Genomic DNA, 18170 nt, shown 5'->3' on the forward strand with positions numbered 1-18170 from the left:
GGTTGGATTGCATGACCTCCCAGTCCCTTTCCAACTCTATGAGTATGATCAAGGTATATGCTCTGAAAGCATCTTCCTAATTATCTTTGTCTTCATTCCCTTCATCCAGTGGCCACGCCCAGGCCCACTTTAATGTTTCTTGTGGCCTGCTGGAAATGCCGGCTGCCAAAACACCTGAGCAAGTATGGAACTTGGGGGCTGCCCTTGGGCCCTTCGTTTGCTCTTACTGCAAGCAATGGGGGCGCAGGGTGGGAGGGAGAGAATGGCAGCAAAACGGACAGTGCATATTTTTATCTGGACATACAAACTTATTGTTTCTTCAGCTTCCTTGGCAACTTGGAGGGGTGCTACAGATTCAGAGCAAGCAAAAAGGCGGCAGTTTAGATTATAAGCACCTCTAAAGCATTTTGCGTTTGTCATCCTGTTTATGGTCCGTATGACAAGATAAACCCAGCAGGCTTGAGATGGATGATGCCTTTTCATCTTAAGCAGGCAGCACTCTAGGAAGAGATGCTTAAGCTGCCAGTTTCTCAGTCATTCATACTTACATTTCAGCACAAGAATCTTAACACTGTTTCAGCAGCAACATAATCTGCAGACCACACATACACAATATGTGGGTTTTTCTCCTTGCTTGTATGGCATGGTACCTTTGTTTACTTAGTGTCTGGAGGAAGTTGTCAGGTAGATGAGTCTGACTTTAGACTAGACGGACCGGTGGGTAATCACAATGTCCTGGGAGGAACTAAGCTGCCTATGACTGATGCTTTTATAGCTTTTTGGATCAACTACTGTAATGTCTCTTTGTGGGACTCCATGGAGGTGTGGAGCTATTCTGCTCTCACATCTTCCCAGAACACAAAATAAAGTGTTCAACATTTAACTACCTCGTGAACAGAATGCTAAATAAAGGAGGAAGGATTTAAATTCCTGGCTCTGCCATAGTCTGACTGACCTTGAGTAAGACATCTGTTCTTGCCCAAGTCTCACTTCTTACAACTGTGAAATGGGGTTAATAAAGTAATTCTCTCTCTTTTGTGGGAAGGGAAGCAGAAAAAGAATGTTCATCATACATCACGTAAAAGGAGTTGGCTCTCTTGAAAGGTTTAACTGTGTGGAATGAACAAGACTCTACTCTTTAGTGGACGATATACAGATTTCTTCCTGAAGACTAATGAAAAATGTAAGCCTCTGCAAACGGGTGAGAAGGACTCCCTTCTTTATGCTGCTCTATAAAAATGGAAGCAGTCACTGTCTGAGCAATGGGGGTTCTGCTGAATCTTTAGCAGTTAATGACAAATATTGCTTCTCAATATGCTTATTTGCCTTTTGTCTCCTTCCCCAGTCACTTGTGTTTTATGAGAACTGCCTTCCTCTGTAAGTAGTGTGCTCTGGATTCTCAGCTGCTTCACTAAATCTTGGCAACTTCTTTGGCAACTATGCTCAAGAGGAAGTGACCTGGCCTGTTCCCACATAGTTCCAGGCAAACGATGCCGTCAGTGATAACAACCATTTTACAATATAAGGAAGCAGGGGAACCCTTTTTGGCCCTTGACAGAATATAGACTACGCTCTTCCTCCATGTAGTGACATGGAGGTTTATGTAGCTCTTGCCACCAGAGGGTGCCCATGTGCTGAGAACTAGGATGGCACAGCATCCCTCCACTCTCAAAGGATTGCAGCAGACAAGCAGAATCTGAGATGTTTAAGATGTGTTTTTAAACCCATTCATGAGACATGAAAAGCAAAAAAAGATCTATGGAGACAGCCGCCCTTTGCATTAAATCTAACTCATTCATAAGTGCATAAATATATAGAAAGCTATGAAATGCTAATAGAAAATGCTACATGATGATGAGCAAAGTAGCTTGTGTGCATTACCCACTTCAGGGCAAACTAATGTTTATTAAAGTAGGCCTGAGGTTTCTGGTGGTTTTCAAAGAGGGAACTATCATAACATTATTGACTCATGTTTACATCTCAAGTTCCTTGCGTCTTGCGGATCAGAGGCTCGTTGACGACTCTTGATTTCATTTTAATTAAAAAAAGAAAACCAACCTTTCCATGGGATTGGGGGATGTGGGGCACAGAGTCAAGACGACAGATCTTTTGGAGCCTTTCCAAACAATGTTCTTGCAAACAATAAAATCTGTGTGCAATTAGTTGTTTCTTATTTGTTCCAGGAGTCCAAATGCCTGTTTGCAAAACAGTGCTCTCTGTTGCAAGGATATTGCATTTTTTCAGCACTCAAATAGCAGTATTTGTTCATGTGAAAATGCATCCATAGTTGCGAGCACAGTGCAAAGTGTGGCAGCATAAGCGTCACAGTCCTGAAGAGGACTAGTAACGCCAATAGAAATTATTGCTCTTTCACTTCCTTATATGCTAAACGTTCCTCTGCTGTACAACTCAAATGCACAAACGCCATCCCTTCCTCTTCTAAGCAATGTCCTCCCATGTTGTGAACTGTCTTTACATAGTTATTTATTTATCTCCTGATTTTACACACACAGCAGCACAACACAACACAAACCAACCTTTGAAACTGGTTGTTTAAGATCTTTGTCAGAAGCCTCTCTCTGGATACCCCTATCTTTGAAGGTGAGGAGGGTGCCTACTGGCAATAGGGCTCTCTCAGCAGTGATGCTTCAGTTGTTTTTCTCCCCTTATCCATTCATGTGGTGCTAGATTTGATGGTCTTTACTCAGCATCTTTTTGCTTTCCAGTGTGTTTTGTGTTACAGCTGGTTTAACATCTGTCTGCTGATGATGTTTGATTGCATTTGTTAGCATTTTAATATTTGTTGTGGTTTCTGATCATGATGTTGTGAAGCTCCCCCAGATCCAACAATCCCCTCCATGACATTCCCACAGGGCTCATGATGCAAGGTACTGCTCAGGTACTAGAGAGCTTGCTGCTATGTGCTCATGAGGAAATCTGTAATGGAGCCTACTGCCACAATTTGTTCCCAAAGAGGCAAGGTTCATGACAGCCAACATATTCTCACAGACACCACGTAAAAGAGCTTCCACCTTATTTCCATAAGGCATTACAGTGGTACCTCGGGTTACATACGCTTCAGGTTACAGACTCCGCTAACCCAGAAATAGTACCTTGGGTTAAGAACTTTGCTTCAGGATGAGAACAGAAATCGTGCAGTGGCGGTGCAGCGGCAGCAGGAGGCCCCACTAGTTAAAGTGGTGCTTCAGGTTAACAACAGTTTCAGGTTAAGAACAGACCTCCAGAACAAATTAAGTTCTTAACTCGAGGTACCACTGTACATAAAGTTGAGTGCATAAGACCCATGGCAGAAAGCTAATTTTAAAAATAATTCCTCTTGGCTTCTTCACGCAAGGACTAGCAGTTCTGCGTGATATGGAAGGGTATTTTTAAAATATGTCAGACACTGGAACTTTCCTTGTAGGATTCCCCCAAAGTCAGAGGTGCATCTCAGAGGAATAGTTCCCTGCATATGTTTCAGCAAAGAACCCTGGCATCAGAAACAGCTGCATTCCAAATACATTCTATTTAAATCATGTTTCCCCCCCCCCCATCCCCTCTCCCAAAATCACTGCTGTATCACAGTCTTTGTCTAACTGGCGTTTTGATTAGTTCAGAAATGTGTGCACAGGCCACAACACAACAGTATCCAAGAAAAGGAAAGCTGATCTTCTATACACTGCCCCCCCTCCTGGCTGATAAATGAGCCATGTCCCTGTTTTAATTTCCAGGCAGCAGTGGGGAGGCTGCATTACCTCATTATTCATTAATTCCTGAAAATGCCCCTTCAAGTGACACTCCTGTGCCAAGCATCACCCAAATGACAAAAGAAGACTCTCTAGAACACCGGGAGCCTTAATTTACCAAGTGAAAAGTGCCTCAAAATAGAGCTGCTGCTCCCCTAATTACTTTATTTTCATAAAAGACCTGACCTCTCTCAAGGCATCATGCTCTGTCTCTGACTACAGAGGCACAACATAAGTTAATCCCACAGACCAATCAATGCTGGGATTCACCTACTGCCTTTTTAAAAAGAATAACACATCACCTCCTCATGAGACTCCTTCTGTCTCATCCATATCATGGTGGATAATGAATGCACTTGGATGCTGGTTCTGAGACAGCACAAATGTGGCATGACATGCAGTTCTCCTAGACGTTTTCCGCCCCACAAAGCAGAGTTACTAAGGTCTCTCCTAGATGGAGCTTTAACACTGCCTTTTAAGTTCAAAATGTCTCCTTTACAAAAGCAAAACTCCTTATTGTGTTCCTTACTTAGTAGTATTCCTGTTCTCTGCCCTGCTTCTCTCCTTGCCCCCCCAAACTTCATCCCTCCAGCTTTCTCACCCCTTACTCTTAAAAAAAAAAAAGTGCAAGACCCAATAACTTTTATGAGCTCCTGGGCTGGGGGAAGCTCCTAATCCCGCCCCAGGCCTTGCCTGGAGCTTCTTTGATTTGAACATTTATTTAATTATAAATTGGATTTTTAAGCACTGCTTACTTTAAGTGTCAGATTGAAGGGAATAAGACCCTCAGACTTGACCAGGGAAATCTGTTATTAATGTCTTTTGTGGCTTTTGTTTTGCTAATCAGCAGCCTCATGGGACTGCTCTGAAGAGTGTGGAAGTGGTGCTCAGGGAGATTTGTAATTCTTTCCTTCCATACCCTACCCCTAAAGCAAACTCCCCCCTCCCTACATAAAGTCTGCTATAACTGGCATGGAGAAGACAGATGTGGACAGCAGCTCTTCCCCCTAAGCTAATAGTGATAGGAGAAGAATTACATTGGAGAAAAATTCATGGGATAGTGTTTAATAAATCTCTTTCTCCTGGAGTACTACTTCCCCACTCTTCAAAGCAGCCCCATGGGACTGCTAATTAGCAAATAAACTACAAAAGATCCCAATCACAGTTCTTCCAGGTCAAGTCTGGTTTGGACCTTAGAATGCATTAATTTCCCAGAAGGAATTGATGCAGTGGTATTTCCCTGGTAAATTTCTAAGGTTCTGGGAAGCAGGGGTGGGAGGTCTGGAGCACACTTTCTGTTAGTTGTGAGACTGAGGCAAGATGGAGGATAGCCTAAGAGGATCCAACAACTGTCCAGGACACATTTACCACATTTGCTAAACTCCTTCAACTATCAGTACAACAACAAAAAGCAAACCCATTTACAGACAGCCCTGCATTGCCTTTAGCCATCATCCAGTGAGTGAGGAGAAATGAGGCTGGACCACATGGTTATGCTATTGTGATAGATACTATTGGTTGGCAATCTCACATCCCCAAATGGACCTTTTCTCACTTTATTCTATGTCAAATGTAACAAACAAAAAAATGAATCAGAGACAAGGTTAGTCACATTTATCAGATGGGATGGCAGTGTCTTTGCACTTTATAATCTGGAGCAAATATTTCTGTGCTTTTTGCAGTCATTTTGCCACTCTGAAACTCTCCAACTCCTCACAGAAAGAAATGTGTTCTCAAAGACCTCAACAGGTGTGCCAGGCTGGCTCTGAAGCGGAGCTATGTATCTGTGTGCTCCTGACAGATTGTTGCTTCCAAAGCATCATCAGTATTGATTCTCTATAGTGGTTGCAATAAGCTGGTCTGGTCCCCAGCCTATCAAAAGGAAACCCCTTCAGCCTCCACCCTTCCTAATTTTAGCTTTGTCAGCTAGCCAGCAAGTTTCTACAAAAGATGGGATGCTCATAGTAATCCATTGTATTTGCACGTTCTTCTCCACTGCTTCCCAATAACCAGATAAAGTTTAAAGGCCCCCACCTAGGAGAAGCCTGAATCACAGAACACACAGCCACCTTTGTTCTGATAATCACTGCAGACACATTCCAGCCCTTATCAACTAGTGAATATTAATAATTCATAGAGCGCCTAAGAAGATTACATCAGCTTTCTGACACATACCACACATACCATGTCCTGTTGTGCCAGCCATCTGTCACTATCTCAAAAGCTGAAGCAACAGAGAAGGATTTCAAGTCCCATCCCTCCACAGGTTTTTCCCCCCAGTCTCAGTCTAAAGAGCTAAATACATGCTTTACTGTAGGTTGAAAATGTTCAAAACCTTTTCCAGACAATTAATTGCCAAAGGCGGAAACCAACTTTCCAGATTGAAACAAGGTCACACTTGCCATTTACTTCCACTCAGCATCCCATAATTACAAATCAAAGAAACGTAGCAGTCAACAAAGACAGAGGCATTTCACGAAGAGATGCTCCAACATTCCAGACCATCTCTTGAACTGTATAAGAGTAATGGTGGTGGCCGAGAAGCTGCTGTACCCTGAGCATGGCTGGCCTGCTGAGATCCTTGTATAAAGTGATCACACAACAATATTGCCTCTGCATATCTTGAAAACACTTTCGATTCCCACATTTTGTGATCAGGCTCCCGAAGCGAAGGAAAATGCACAAATCTCCTCCCTTTGCCTTTCTTCCACGTGGACACTTGAGGCCCACCTTGACAGAATATCAGATGTAGAAGCCCACACTGCATAGTACAGACAAGCAATACAAAGCAAGGAATGGGAAGGCCAGGAGAAGCTAAGCTGCCTTCCAAGAATTAACAGGACCCAGGAGATGTTAGAAGGAATGCCATTTTAAAAACAACAACACATATGATTACAAGGACCACCCCTCCCACGCTGATTGTAGGTAAGAGGAAAGAGAGCACTCACCTCCCTGTTTACTTCTGTCAAGATAGATTGAAACCCTTCGGGCCAGACCTGTGAGAAGACAGGGATTAAGGGGTTGATGCTAAGGGTAAGTTGGTCAGCCAAAGCAAAACAAATCTTAAAAAAAGGATTAGGAAAAGCAACCCAAAAGGAACAGAAAAGAACACAGTTAGAGAGAAGCAGTAGCAGCAGAAAGGCCTCCATTCAGGGAAGGAAGGAAGGAAGACGAGTAGGTTGATCACAGCAGCCATCTTAGGAAGCCATTAGCCATGAGGAGGAAAGCAAGACCGGTCTTCTTTCGCTCATGTGCTCAAATCCCACTCAGAAGGGCCCTGCTATACTCTACCTAGAATGAAAGGCACCTCGCTGTCAGCGGAGGAGTGAGAAATGAAAGCTGCGCTCCAAATGACCCCTCACCAAGAAAAACCCACAAAGAAACCCAACACCCTGTGAGGGGAGAGGTGAATCCAAACAGCCAAGCAATGTGCTGCTCAGGCCTCACTGAGCCACCAGCTCAGCTGTGAAGCAATACAGTAGGCAGCAACAAAGCACACTTCAATGATTTGCTAATGAGCACTCATTCAGAGAGGAAGGACAATTTACAGAGGACTCTGCTCAAACAACTGTTTAAGTGGGGGAAATTAGCAGTACAAGGGGATTCATTAGAAGTCATCAGGAAGAAGGCTGGATAATGAGAGGAGCTGCAGGGTGGCGGCAGCAGCTCAGTTGTTAAGGACAGGGCAGCTTAGGCACATTCCCAGCCTAGCTGCCCTTGGTTTGCCCAAGGAACTCTAGAAAAAGAACCTGCTTGACCTTTTCCAGGGCAGGACTTGCATAGGCCACTCTCAAACACCATGGGCTCACCTTTAAAACAAGCCCCAAAACTGGGAGGAAGTAAAGCAGTGGTGATGGATGCCCTCAAAGAGCTCAGAGATGCACCAGCTGGAGGTGGCAGCCCATACTCTCCATTGTAAGGCATCACTTGTTCTGTACGGTGGTCTGAGAGCACCAGCCAGAGTACTTTATTTATTTACATTTATATGCCACATTTTTTCTCCTTGGCTAGATGGACTGCCTCTCTGACCTCAGGGAAAGATGTTCCTTATGTTGTTGTTTTTCTTTTCCCTTCAGTGTGGTGTAGTGGTTAAGAGAGGAAGTCTCATAATCTGGTGAATCAGGTTCACTTCCCTGCTCCTCCATATGCAGCTGCTGGGTGACCTTGGGCTAGTCACACTTTTTTGAAGTCTCTCAGCCTTACTCACCTCACAGAGTGTTTGTTGTGGGGGAGGAAGGGAAAGGAGAATGTTAGTAGCTTTGAGACACCTTTGGGTAGTGATAAAGTAGGATATCAAATCCAAAACTCTCTTCTTCACTCTTCCTAATTCTAACTGGTAATACAGAGGATGTGGTTATGCTGATGGGAACTGCCATGTCCTTCCCCTACCAGTCTACAGTCTGACCTAGGAGCCTGCGTTATGCTTTCTGTTAAACCACTCATCTTAAACATCCTTTTTGTAAAAAAGAAAAGAAAAAAGTCACTCTGCCTATTCCATGTGAAACCTCGCATGCAATCTACATAAACCAGGACCTTTTGAAATAGTGTCTGAATCACAAAACTGACACCTGTGGGAGTAGCATCCTCTCAGGAATCACCTTGAGACTGAAGCACTAACTTGCACAAGGCTTGCCCTGCTTTTATATCTTTCACATTTCCCCATGTCACCCTTCTCACTGGTTCAACTGCAAACAAAACCATCTAAAAGAGAACCACTCCACACACACACACACAAAGAAAACCCTGGAGAATAAAGGGGCTTGCTTAGTACCGGTCCATCTCTTGTTATGAGGAACAGACCAAGTCAGAATGACAGATCTGCTTGGCCAAAACAGCCAAGTGCTGAATTTATTCGGATGTTCATTTCAGCAACTTCCCCCCACCTCCTTCGGAGTGGTACAATATGAACTGTGCCTGCACTATTTCTGGTGGTGCCTGGGTGCTTTCATTAAAATGGTCATTATATCAGCACCAATTCAGCACCAACCTGGAACTGACTCATAATAATGTGCATAGATTCTGTGGTTCCCTCCACCCCCTGCCTGATTCTCTAGTGCTCACACAGCTGTTCTAATCTTCACATGATCCAAAATATTACGACTTTGCATAATGTGAAATTTGCTCCTGTCTTTCTTAGACCTAATCCTTTAAACTTTGATGGACAATGAATGTATTTGGTAGATTTGAGCCAGGAAAGGGCATAACCAATGCTAAGAAAAAAACCTGTTTGCTGTTGCAGTACGTAGTCAGTACAGAGCTGAAGCCTTTGGGTTTCCTATATATAGGCACATGAATGTTTTGCTGGAGAATTACACACACTTTTATAGGATTCCTTTCCTTCCATCCCTCTTAATCCACTCCAGCCTGTTCTTCACAAATGAGAAAGCTTGCACAAAGAGGTCAGGTCCACCCACTCCTTTAAGTGTGTCCTCTGCTCCTGCTGTTCATTCAATCCCCTGGTGAGGTCAGTGACCCATTTTTCATCAAGATGATTACATCACCAACTGAGGATTAGAAGGTGGAGGAGAAAGATGGAGGAAAAAGAAACCAACAGCAGAGGATGCTAAAATTCAGGTATCGTTCCACTAGCATGTAAAAAGAGGAAGGAAGAGGAAGCACCATACAGGAAATCGAGGCCACAAGCACAATGGTCTCAGAGAGACAGGAGTCAGATTACAGCCCTGTGCCAAACTGCACCAGCAGTCTCCACAGCAAAGGCCAGGACTTCTAACAACAATCTCATTTCTACAGAGGACTCATTTAATTCACCCTGCACCTTTGCACAGAGTGAATTTAACTGACCCTCTCATTCCCACAGCAATATGCATAGGTAGTAACAAAATCAAGGACCGAAAGAGAAATTTAATAGTTCTGTAAAGGAAGCACAATCATTCTCCCTTAGTGCTGTTTCTTATTCACCGAAAGAGTGAGGAAATTACCGGGAGAAAATCCAAGCCATAGTGGAAATCAGAAGCAACAGTCACAAGGGACCTGGGCAACTCTTCTCTACAGAAATCATTTGCTCATGCTATAGAAAAGTGTGAAAAGGGGATGATCAGGAACAGCTGTTCTTTACTATCAAAAAACAAACCATTGCCCATTACCCAGGCTAGGCTGTATCTGTAAATCAATGCTTCATGGGTATATTTTTTATGTCAACATGTTGGTTTGCTCTGCTCTCATTACTCTTACACGTTTTATTTTTTTATGATGCCTGAACGTTGTTTAAAAGGAGTTGTTACGTGGGCAGGTTTTTCTTGTCTTCTCATCTTCTGAACTGCAGCCACAGACAACAGCAGTGGCAGACACTTCAAAGGAAGAGCCAAGGATACAATTGGATTTGACTGCACACACCAGCCTCTGCTGGAGTCCAAGGGTTAAGGCAACATTTGCTTGTACACATTTTATTGAACTGAATCAATGAAATGCCACTTCTCTTCAGCCTCAAACTTTTTTTGTGTAGTGACTCAAAACAATAAAAATGAATTATTTTAAGATAAGAGATGATAGCTAAACAGAGTATATTTTTAGCCAAAAACAGTCACTCTCATTCAGAATTTATAACAAAGGGCTTATAGGGTGTTAACATCAGAAGTGAGGATATCAGAGTACAGCAACACATATCAAGTTGTGTCCATGTGATAGCAGGTTCTCGCCTTACCTTAAACCTTTTAAAGCAGGATTAGGGAACCTGTGACCCTGCAAACATTGCCACACTACAACTCCCATCATCCCTGAACCATTGGTCATGCTGGCAGGGGCTGATGGGAGTTGAAGGCCACAAGTTCTTCACCTACTTCAAAGGAATTAAACGGGTTAGAAAACTACATTTCCAGTTTAACATATTGATTGTTGAGAGAAGCAATGTATTGGCTATCAGACTACGAGTGTCTAGACGAATATTTTCAAAATTTAGTTATGGACTTTGCTTGTCTATTTTTGTGAAGCAAAATGTAACACAGGATTTATCCCACTTTCTTTGGACTTCAAAGCCAGCTCTCAAATATTATTGCCAGCGTTGGACGCAGTATCATTAATATCAGCCTCCAGTGAACTGGTGCCCTCTACATGTTTTGCACTACAGTTCTAATCACCCCTAAACCTTGGCCACACTGATTGGGGATGATTGGGTTGGCTGCTTTATATGTATTCCATTTAAATTAGCCTTTTTGCTTAGTGCATTTGTACTTGAAGTATTTGCTAATGTAACTGTGTGTGTGTGTGTGTGTGTGTGTGTGTGTGTGACACACAAACCTCACAAGTATGCTAAAGTTAAGATAATTTCTTTCTAGATTTTCTGATTGCAAATTCTGGATAAATTCATTGGTTTTGGTGGGGATAAGCAATAAAAATAACAGAAAAATGGGAGAAGAGCATGTAGTGGCGCATAAGGAAGTCTAACTAAGTTCTAATTTCTCCTATGATGATTAATTCAGTGCTTGTTTTGAAATACACACACACACACACACCCCTCTGCCTACTGGGTAATCCAACACTGGCTATGCTGATTCTCAAATACAGTGATACCTCGGGTTACATACACTTCAGATTACAGACTCCGCTAACCCAGAAATGGTACCTCGGGTTCAGAACTTTGCTTCAGGATGAGAACAGAAATCGTGCTCTGGCGGCACGGCAGCAGCAGGAGGCCCCATTAGCTAAAGTGGTGCTTCAGGTAAAGAACAGTTTCAGGTTAAGAACGGACCTCTGGAACGAATTAAGTACTTAACCCGAGGTATCACTGTATGTGCTTTCAAGATGATTTAGGGTGAGATGTGTGTTTAATGAACATCACGTAAGCTTTAAAGCTTGGTAAAGGGACTGTGAAGACAAGACCTGGAGAGATCAACAAGATTTGACTTTGGTACTCTACTCTCCACCCAAAGCAGCAGAGGGAGTTCAAGAACTGCAAGATAAGCATCTCTTAGCTGCTTTTATTGACAGTATTCCTGTAAATGGCAGGATTTCACTCACAGCAATGTTTATAGCAGACATCTAACTGCCCATACTTTATGATCGGTTCTGTGCACATGTAATGGTGCGCTATGGAAGCTCGGGTTTGCAGCAGCTGCACCTCAAATTTCAGGCTACCTGGCCGAAAAGGAAGAGGAACAGAATCACCATAATATTCTTTTCATGGAAAGGACCAGAGGAAGGTCTGTCAAAGTTTTAAGATCTGAGTGAGGCATCGCCTGTGAATTCCAATGAATAGCTAGAAGGAACATTATACAGGAAAAGCAGGGCAATGTGAGGGAGGAAGGGGACATTAAAGGAAAACATGTAGGCAGCGCTACTGAAATGTAAAACCCTTAATGTTCAAAGGGCAGAGATTTTTATTTTGACGTATCAAGCCACTATCACTTACTGGCTATGCCAGCACAAATATTTTAAATGGAATGCAAAGTGCTGGTTTAGCAACAGGAAGTTTTCAAATAAGCGGTTGTCAGGCTTCAGTGCTGAGATGCACAGGTTCAGAAATGAGAACTGTCAGAGCATTAATGACTCCTCGTGTCTTGGAAGCAGAGCAAGTATCCTTCATTATCACATCCGGCATAGTGGGGTTTTTTTGGTCACCTAACCCTGCACCTCAGTCTCTCAGCCGGGCTTGTTAAGTGATGGGTTTCTTGTTGACACCTAACCCTGCCTGGATTCTCAACATGTTCGGGACACTCAAACTACTTGCACTACCACCCTGTAAATGTGACATTTCACTTGACCTTCCATCCTCCCTCCACAATGAACAGCAGGGAATACTGCAAGCGGTGTGCCCAAGTCAAGGCAGGCTGAGCAAGGTAATATGGGAAGCATGCAGAGCTGGGGCAAAAGGGAACAAGCAAACCAAAAAAAGGATAGTGGCAAGAGGTGAGTTTTTGGGGTAAAACCCCAAAGTGAGAGGAGAAAACCAGCTGCAATAATGAGTCCAAGGAAGGGCAGTGCTTAGAAAAGCCTCACACAACAATTCTCTATCTAGAAGCAAAAAAGTTAGATCTGACCTCCAGTGATGAAACTCCAGCGCAGTCCAGGAAGGGAACTCACCTGTACTCCTCTGTTCAGCACTATGAAAAAGATTGCATCTATTCCCCATCTGGCATCTCTGCTTAATCTTACATTTATTATTTGTTTTTAAAGTATCGCGGGGCAGAAATTTCTCATCGGCTCCATCAAGACCAAAACATTGTTAACAAGGTATTACTGTAGACAGCGAAGACCACTCCATGTTACCTAACCCTGTTCCAAATGATGGCAAACTACTTTTGCCCCTTCAAATCCAGATAGAATGCTAGGTCATACCTACCGCGTGTTGTTGGTAGCATGTCTGACAAGCCCTGCCAGGCCGTTACCATCTCTGGATTCTTCTCCAAGTCAGCAAAGTTTTTCCACACCCTTATAGCACCATCATCTTGAAGGAATGACAGAAAGAAAACTATAAGGCAATTCAGCTCAGAAGGGTAAGCTGGGCTTACCCAGTACCGTAAATTAATCACCATTACTGATTTGGCTCCAGCAGAAAATTCATGCTGCTTCAGACAGGTTCCACTAAACCATGGTTCTCCAAACAGGAAGCAGGCATCCTTATGGAGAGATCAATTGTTACTATGGAAAGCTTGATCTGACACTTTCTAATCATATTGTTGAGTCCGTTTGCCTCTTAAGTAAGGGAGTAATATGCCAAGCTCCACTATCCTCTGCCACATTCAGAGTGACAGGCAGCAACCTAGCTTGACAGCAATATAGATTATGTATTTCCAGACGGCCTTACTGGTAATTAAGTCAGCCATTTTGGAAGGAATTTTGCTTCCTGCGGTCCTAGTATTATCCCCATTTTGATTTTGAATTGGATGATCACTGGGTGCAAATAGCATCTTACTGTGTACTCTATGCTGTCCATGAATGTAACAGTTCTGCAGCATCCGCACAAAATTGCTCTCATCAAAATGCAACCCCACATTTCCCCCCATTTAATCTGGATTTACCTGTTCTGTGGAAATTCTGATAGGTTAAAAAAAGGAGGGGGAAAACAATCAATCTGGATTAAATGGGGGAAAATAATATGGGGTTGCATTTTGATGAGGATGAGACTGTATGTGCCCTGCAGGAGTAACACAGAGTTTCCAATAAACTGCCATGTGGAAACACCCACTGAGGGTTATAGTACAAGAAGAGATGGGGACTGGATCTCCCATTGGTGTAACAGTAGCCACTAAAGGAAGAGGAAAGGATCTGATCTAGGTTGCGTTGCAGCATTAAGGTCAAATTCTGATAGGTTAAAGTTTTATCCATGCAACACTTTCCTAAGAAATATTCTCCCAAACCATTATTTGCCCTATAGGCAAAACATATAGGTACCATACAGGAAGCTCTTTTTGATTTTAAATTAGAGGCACACATTATGAAAAAAAACTGGAGAACATGTAATATAAAGATTCTGTTGGCTTTCTATTTTATTCTTTTCCTCAAAGTGTTCTTTTAGTGTTTTTCCCCTGAAAATGAGCAAGGATCTTATGAATGATTCTAGCCTGGCATGGCAATCTTTAAGACCAGTCTGCTTGCAGCACCTTATTTCTCCAAACCTTCATCTTATTTGTTGCTCCCTCTTGTCATTCAGCAAACATTTCCCCCCACTGTTTATGGGAGCAATGCTTTAGCTGTCTCATAGTCCGTTGGCCCAATTTTCCTTATTAAGTCAAACACTACAGCAATAAAAAAAATCCAGTTGTTTAAGGAAACAGGGAAAACAGCACTTTATGCTGCTGCTGCTACAACAGTATATAGCAGCACATTTTTTATTAGTTTATATACTTGAGACTAGACAGGAACATTGAAGATGCTCTAATCTAAAAATAGTACAGTGCTCACTCCCCACCATCCCCATATCTATCTGTAGAGGGACTACTGAAATGGAGGTATTATAGCAAAACATTTCAGCTTCCCCTTTCTTCACCAGCTCTCATATAAATCAAGGGTGCTATAGTCAAGGTGGTAAGACGACTACAGCACCCTTTGACCGACATGAGAGTCAAAGGAGCCACAGAAGGCAGAAGCCAAAACATTTTGCCTTAATATATCTGTTTCAGTAGTCACTGTAATAAATAAATGGGATTAACCTTCCAAGCAAATTTGTCTGAAGTGCTGTTTGATGCTTTTTTGTGTGTTTTTTAAAATTTCTGTCTTTCTAAATTGGTGATAGCAGCAGTATTCAAACATGGTTAATGAAAATAGACTCAGTAGTTTAGCTTCTTCCTGCTTGTTATGGACAAAGCTTTATTCATTAACTGTATCATAAACTTAGATAGGGCTGGAATAAATACAGATTATTATCTATAAAGGTTTTGTGATTACCTTGGCTATAGACTCAAAGCAAGAAGGCTAAAACTGAAAACATTTGTAGTATGCACAATAATTTCCAAATGAATTCCACATACCAAACCCTCAAATGTATTGTTAATTGGGGGGGGGGGGAGAAGAGAGAATCAGGCCACACTTTGCTGAGGCGGATGTTTCTCTGAATGGATGCACAGTTTTTCATTTGCATACGCATACACATATGATTCCCACTGCAGTTCATGGGAGCCTGGAGTCTTGCTTATGCACTCAACATTAGTGTTGTTCACTAGCACAACAATGATATGCTTAGGAAAAATATGCTGGGCAATAGAGCGCAGAAAATAATGCTGCTTTTGGAAGGGATTGTCACATAGCACAATATTCCTGAAGACACACCCTGCAAGAATAATGGTCTCTGGAGAAGCTTACTTTATCTGTTAACCCGGCCTGAAGTCCTATGGAGCAGAGGATTACTCTGGAGTTGTGACGGCCAAAGAAAGTGCACAGGGGTTAAAACTGATGGTTAGGATTCCTGATGTCAGGGTGAGAAAAACTGGTATGAGGGAAGAGGCTAGTGCTAGACTGTCCTGATTCCCAAAGCATTTTCTGAACTTGGGGTGAAATGAAGGTGAGGGCAACAGACATGGTAAGAGATAGCTCACAGGAAGGTTCTCAAACAGAGAAGCTCCAATGTGCTTGAAGAGTTTTGTGAGTGACTCAATAAGTTTGTTGGCAGGATGCACTAAAGCCAGTGCAAAATAAAAGGCTATGGAAGTTTTCACTCTTGGTTCAAAAAAATGCAACCTTTATTAAAAGATGGTCCCTTTACTAAAACAGATGAATAAAATAAGGAAGCGTGTATAACAATACACCTCTGTGTGACTGAAATGCAAGATGAGGTCCATAGACTGGGCAAAAAACACTTTCTTAGCCCTCCCTTAAAAAAATATATCAGGCCATACCCACCTGTAGCAGTCAGGAGCAGAGAACAGTCTTGTCCATTCAGATATTCCATGGCAGTGATCCTTGTGTAGCGTGGGTTCCCATTGTGAAAATAGTCCAGCTTTTCTCCCTTTTCCCAATCCCAAAAACTGGGAAAGGCAGGGGGGGAAACAAATAGGTAAGTTGGATTCAGGTTCCAAGTGGATTTAAGTTCCCAGGATAAAAAAAAATAATGTTATTCTATACACTGGCTCCAAATCAAATGTATTCCTCCAGCCCACCCACCCCATTTTGAGTATTTAACAACTTTTGATTAATGTCTCTTCATTACACCTCCGGCTTCCGCAGAGAAAATAATAAGGCTGAAATTCTATTAGCAGGGTCTGTAACAAATCCAGGCACAACAAGACGACTGCATGTATGAGGCTTTTGCTTAGCAGCAAGAACAGGGCACCAGCTCAAGGGTGTTTAAAATGCCAGTGCCTTACCAGATGCTGTCCTTGTCAGCCACCGCTATACATGGGGTGAATGGGTGAAACTTGACCACTGACGGCATGCCAGGGTTCCTGTTCAGGAAGATTTGATCATCTAGTCGTGAAATACCTAGGGGGGGAAAGAAGGAGAAAAACAACATGAATAGTGGTATCAGGACCTCTCACAATGCCAGCTACCCTGAGCCCTAAGACTGGCAGGGGAGGTCCTATCAGTGGGACTGCCAATATATGCTGCCTGATTGGCATTAACCCATGAGAAGGCCTTCTCCTGCTAGTGGTTTTCTCTTTGTGGAATGCCCTCCCTCGGGAGGAGCATCTCCCTCATTAGTAACTTTCAGTAGGGACTTAAAAACACTCCTGTTTACCCAAGTACCTGATTGCTGAAAGACTGTTCATGGCAACTTTGAAATTATTAAGCTGTGAGGATATGTGATTGTTTTAAGTTTTAAAATATTTTAAATTGCTTATAAATATGTTTTATTTTTATTGTATTGTTTTAGGACTTTGGTGTGTTTTTTGTTTGCTCTGGGTTCCTTTGGGAGGAAGAGCGGGGTAGAAATGTAATAAATATTCATAATCATAAAAAATAAATTCTGATACTCAAGACTACATTGAATGTACATAATTTAGTATTCTACAAAGGAGGTTCTTGAAATATGCTGTGCTTGGTCTCCTCAAATTAAAGGAGGGAACCCACCCTGTTTCTGTCCAGGCTATCTTTATTTGTCCTCGGTCCACACAGAAAATGAAAACATCACTCAGCAAGTGCCCAACTGTTGTACTTGATTCCCTCCTGCATTACATGTCTATTTTCTGTGTGAGAGCACAGGGGAAGACTGCCAAGTTGTCTTCACTGTTTGATAGCCTCTCCTGACATTGCATTGCATTCCTGACAAATTGGAGATCTCACAAATCTTTTCAGATTTTGATAGCAGCGCTCTAAGGAGGTTAAGACGAGAACAGATTGGATTAAGCAGGCAAAATGTTTGTGCCTTGTTAAATACTTATTGCACTATGCCAATAAAGGCTGAATGGGCAGGTGAAAAAAGAGATGCCTTTACAATATAATGTGCAACTACGAAAAGAGCCAAAGTTTCATACTTAAATAGGGCTCAAAGCCCCCAAATATTAATGGCAATTTCACACAAGAACATCATTTTCTGGAGTTCCAGCGTAAAGCAAATCTGACTATATTCTTGTGACAAAATGTTTTTTGCAGGTAAGTGGAGGCAGATTTCCAAAATGGACAGCATCAAAAAAATTCTCCAGTGTTTCCACCACTGCTAAGAGTATGCAAAATAAAATTCTGAAACTGGCATACTTAACTGTTTGCAGAGTTGTATGCATTGTTCCTTTAAAATAAAAATGTAAGGCTCTCTTCTCTGCTGACTCAAGCCTACTAGGTCTCAAAGGACTGAGCTATATGTGAGAGACAGACCATCTCTCTCGACAGATTAATATTTCACACTAATCTTTCCCCAGCTGACATCTGTAGACGGAAAGTCCCCCCAAATTTTCTCATCCCTGGTGAGAGCAATCTTGAGTCACGCTGAAAATGGCAGTATAGGTGAACAGCACAAATTTGCTCTTATTCACTGGCCAACCAAGCTGCAGAAAGAGTAGAAATGTCAATTCTAACCACAGCTATGCAAAATTAAGGGGC

At 42.5% G+C, this 18170-nt stretch overlaps 1 protein-coding gene across 2 annotated transcripts in view; it reads right to left on the reverse strand.

Annotated features, from left to right (window-relative positions):
* RPTOR (regulatory associated protein of MTOR complex 1) overlaps positions 1-18170 on the reverse strand; it is a 313358-nt gene that overhangs the window by 20471 nt on the left and 274717 nt on the right. Inside the window, exons 26-29 of one of the 2 annotated variants that reach the window (XM_083489851.1) lie at positions 16502-16616; positions 16038-16162; positions 13042-13146; positions 6695-6742 (exon numbers count right to left, since the gene is read on the reverse strand). In XM_083489851.1, coding sequence (XP_083345977.1) covers positions 6695-6742; positions 13042-13146; positions 16038-16162; positions 16502-16616 — 393 coding nt within the window. The remainder of the gene's footprint in view (positions 1-6694; positions 6743-13041; positions 13147-16037; positions 16163-16501; positions 16617-18170) is intronic. The other variant, XM_083489852.1, reaches the window with a different exon arrangement.

This window comes from Podarcis liolepis (assembly GCF_965112155.1).
Source record: "Podarcis liolepis genome assembly, chromosome: 2".
Lineage (NCBI taxonomy): Eukaryota > Metazoa > Chordata > Lepidosauria > Squamata > Lacertidae > Podarcis > Podarcis liolepis.